At 36.9% G+C, this 3,533-nt stretch overlaps 1 protein-coding gene across 1 annotated transcript; it reads right to left on the reverse strand.

Moving 5' to 3' along the window:
- Positions 1-960: 960 nt before the first annotated feature.
- Positions 961-2,974, reverse strand: LOC139857299 (aspartyl protease family protein 2-like). The gene has a single exon (XM_071846034.1). The coding sequence runs from the start codon at positions 2,804-2,806 to the stop codon at positions 1,181-1,183; it is 1,626 nt and encodes a 541-aa protein (XP_071702135.1). The 5' UTR covers positions 2,807-2,974; the 3' UTR covers positions 961-1,180.
- Between the last annotated feature and the right edge of the window lie 559 nt (positions 2,975-3,533).

Consider the following 3,533-nt stretch of genomic DNA (forward strand, 5'->3'; position numbering starts at 1 on the left):
ACTTCTCATACACGTTGATTTTGCGTTAAATTTTTAAAAGTCGACAACTTCATAGCAAAGCGCGGAGACGCACATGTATTGTTAATTTAAAATGAAATTTAAATCTTTCACGGGTTATACTTTTTAGTTCGACTCGAGTTGCGCTTCAAGGACATCATCGTTAGCCACGAAATAATTTTACAAACTAAACGCAGTAAAATACATTGAAAACCGAACCCCCGGCGCGAAGCGAGGGTTCGAAAACTAGTTAATATCTAATAATCAATATTCAACCCGATACATTTGATCGGCTCAAAAGCATAATGGTCGTAATAGTTATTTACTTATTTTGACCAATTGTAGTCGATTGCCTGCTAACGTCAGTGGCAACCCTGAAAACAAAAATTATTTAGAAGAATTGTTTGCATTCAAAACAATGTTAATTGCTATAAACGGCCTTCTCAGAAAGTGGCCGGATCAGTCACTCGGGCCGGTTCCACTGGAAGTGAACGAACTATCACCGGTTCATTTGGCTTGGCCGCTTGGGTAAACAATCACCTATTCATTTGGCTTGGGTAAACTCTCGGGCCGGTTTCACCGAAAGCGAACTATCGTCGGTTCATTCCGTTTGGGTAGACTGTCAGAGGGTCGAAAGTATAATTCTTTCACTTGTAGCATTTGCTAACCGTGAAATAAGTTATCTAGTGTAAAAAAATTATGCCTTTAACTAGTAACATAAGCGGATAGTGCAAAAATTTAGGTTTTAATTAGCGACAATAGTTAATGAACCACCACCGCCGCCGCCGCCGCCGCCATTATTATTATTATTATTATTATTATTATGTACTATCAGTAATTATGATTTCTGGATCTATTACTACAAACTGTGGTAACCAAAATAATTTTGCATAACTTTGAGAAACTATACGTTAACAAACAGGGCAAACTTACGTTAACTAACATTACGACAATGTATAAGAATTAACTAAAACAATGAAGGTAGTATTTCTTATTATCAAATGAAGGAAACAATTATATTGACGATCAAGTGTTAAGCCTATGCCCGGTCAAGACTTCGAGACCGAAAAAATAAAATAAAGAATAATTTAAAAACGAAAAAAAAAAAAAAAAAAAAAAAACGAGCCATTTGTTCTTTTGTTACACCTCCCCATCCCATCACACGTCTGAGTAATGTCACCCATTAAACATCGGCACACCTTGTTGGTGCAAACCCTAGTCTAGACTTCTTTGTATCGTACATGATATGAAAATTTTGTTGTTGGTAGTTACCAATAATCGATAATGCAGAACGAGGCGTCCCCAAAATTGCTAAACAAACAATCTCCTCGGGGTCGAGCTTGAAAAAGTAGTTCTCGACGGGGAAATTCCAAACCGCACCATCATTGAACAAAATTCCGAAGGATGGTAAATATTTTTTGTAATCCACGACTCCCGACACATTGTAACAAGGTTCAAGAATCGGGAAATCGTGAACCAACGGGAATCGTTTCACTTTCTCCAAGAACGATTTCTTAATGATATTGTAAGCAGGGTCCGCAAAGTAACTAAGTGTAGTACCCGAATCAATTATCGTCCCACCAAACCCGTCAGGCGATAAATCCCATGTATTTTCGGGAATATCGAGCGTTTCACCACCTACGATGATCGATTTTACGTGAACATAATAGAAAACATCCACGGGCGCCTCGGTCCCACCGACTAAGGATGTGAAATTTAGTTTCGGGTGGTTTAACAAACCCTTATCTTCTCCGAAAATTAACTTACTACTAACACTCGAATTACTATCTCGATCAACAAGACAATACGAAAACGAGTGCCCGTATAACGATTGAAGTTGAGAAGCAAATGATAACGGGCCACGGCCCAGCCCAAGCAACCCAGCCGCACCATGAAACAACCCGCGGTTCCAGTGCCCGCACCCAAACATAACATTCTCAGCCCGAACCTCCTCATGAACCAGTTTAAGTCCATCAACATTCGTCGTTAAATTCACCGTAAAAGTCTCGGTAGCGAAATCACCCGTAGTGTTCGAACTATCACCGTACCAATAAAAGTACGGGCACGATTGGGCTCCCGATTCGGGCTTACACAAACGGGCCGGGTCAGGAGAGGTTACAAGACCACACCGATGATCATTACAACTAATATTTCGATAAGATGATGATTGATTCGGGTCATAATGTGACCCGTTTTGTTCGAAACAATCATAACAAGGTGTACATTGAATCCAATTCAAATCACTACCAGTATCAAGTATTAAAGAAAAATGTTTAGGAGGTGTACCAATAAAAACATCCATAAAATACTCACCGGAGCCTAGGGTTACACCGGACTTTAACGTTCCCATTAATTTTCCGGCGTATGTCTCCATTCCGGCCGGCGACTCTGCTTCAATAACTTTAACTTTTCCAGCGAGATTTTTCTCCTTCTTTTCATGATTCTGTATCGTGTTACGAGTTTTCATTTCTAAGATTCTTTTATGAAGTGTTTGAATTCTGAAAACATCGCTTTCAGCGGAACTGAATAATGATTGTTTGGCCGGAACCGGAGATTGACCGGAAGATCGGTGTTTTAAGTTGAGTTTGACCGATGACGGTTTTGTTTTTTCCGGCAGAGTGAAATCGCAATCCGGTGTAACGCCGTTGAAGCTCGGGTGACTGGGTATTTCAATTCCTGATAGAATTGAAGAAGCATTCGGGTTGAGATTCGGATTCGGGTGCCGATTCGGATTCTGAATATGCTGAGCTTGAAGATTGAAAATAATAAAAAAGAATATTAGAAGAAATATAAAGGAGTTTAGCATCATTTTTTGAGAGTGGATGAATGAAACAAACAAGAACAGAACACAAGGGTTTTATGGGTTGTGGATTTGGTTATGGTTTTTTTTTTTTTACAAAAAAAATAATGAAATTAAAATTATTTTAATTGAGATACAAAGAGAATTTGGAGAACGAGATTGTGGAAACGGAGAATGAAGAAATTGGTCTGGCTTTGACTCAAGCAAAAAGAGTTGAAAATAGAAAAGATGAAAGATGGTGTTGTGGGACCTACAAGTAGAGAATTCAACGTTTGCAACTATAATTTTGATTTTAATAAATAAATAATTTAGAAGAATAAACAAAATAATAATGGAGGTGATTTTTACACCCTACTTTTTGATCTATTTACACATAAGTTACTATTATACTCTTAATTATATTTAAATTAATAATATAAGTTCAACTCCCTAGATTAATTTAGAGTATAACTGTGAATTTATGAAACAAAGTGTAGATGAATCAAAAAATGATGTGTGAGAATCACCTCCCAAATAATAGTAATCATATTATTACTACTCCGTATTATATTAGATATTAGATAGATATTAATTATAATATAATTATAATTTATAATTACAGTTATAATTAGAATTATACAACTATACAGTTGTAACATGATTAATCGAGTTATCTAAGTTATATCAACTGTTTTTTTTAAGGTTCATGTGGCTCGAAATTCATGGAGTCCCGGTTGTTTTTATGTAGGAGAAAATG

The sequence above is a fragment of the Rutidosis leptorrhynchoides genome, chromosome 7 (genome assembly GCF_046630445.1).
Source record: "Rutidosis leptorrhynchoides isolate AG116_Rl617_1_P2 chromosome 7, CSIRO_AGI_Rlap_v1, whole genome shotgun sequence".
In the NCBI taxonomy this organism is placed as follows: Eukaryota; Viridiplantae; Streptophyta; class Magnoliopsida; order Asterales; family Asteraceae; genus Rutidosis; species Rutidosis leptorrhynchoides.

Excerpts from the sequence above, each read along its gene's own strand:
- LOC139857299 (XM_071846034.1), bottom strand. The coding sequence starts at position 2,806 with ATGATGCTAAACTCCTTTATATTTCTTCTAATATTCTTTTTTATTATT.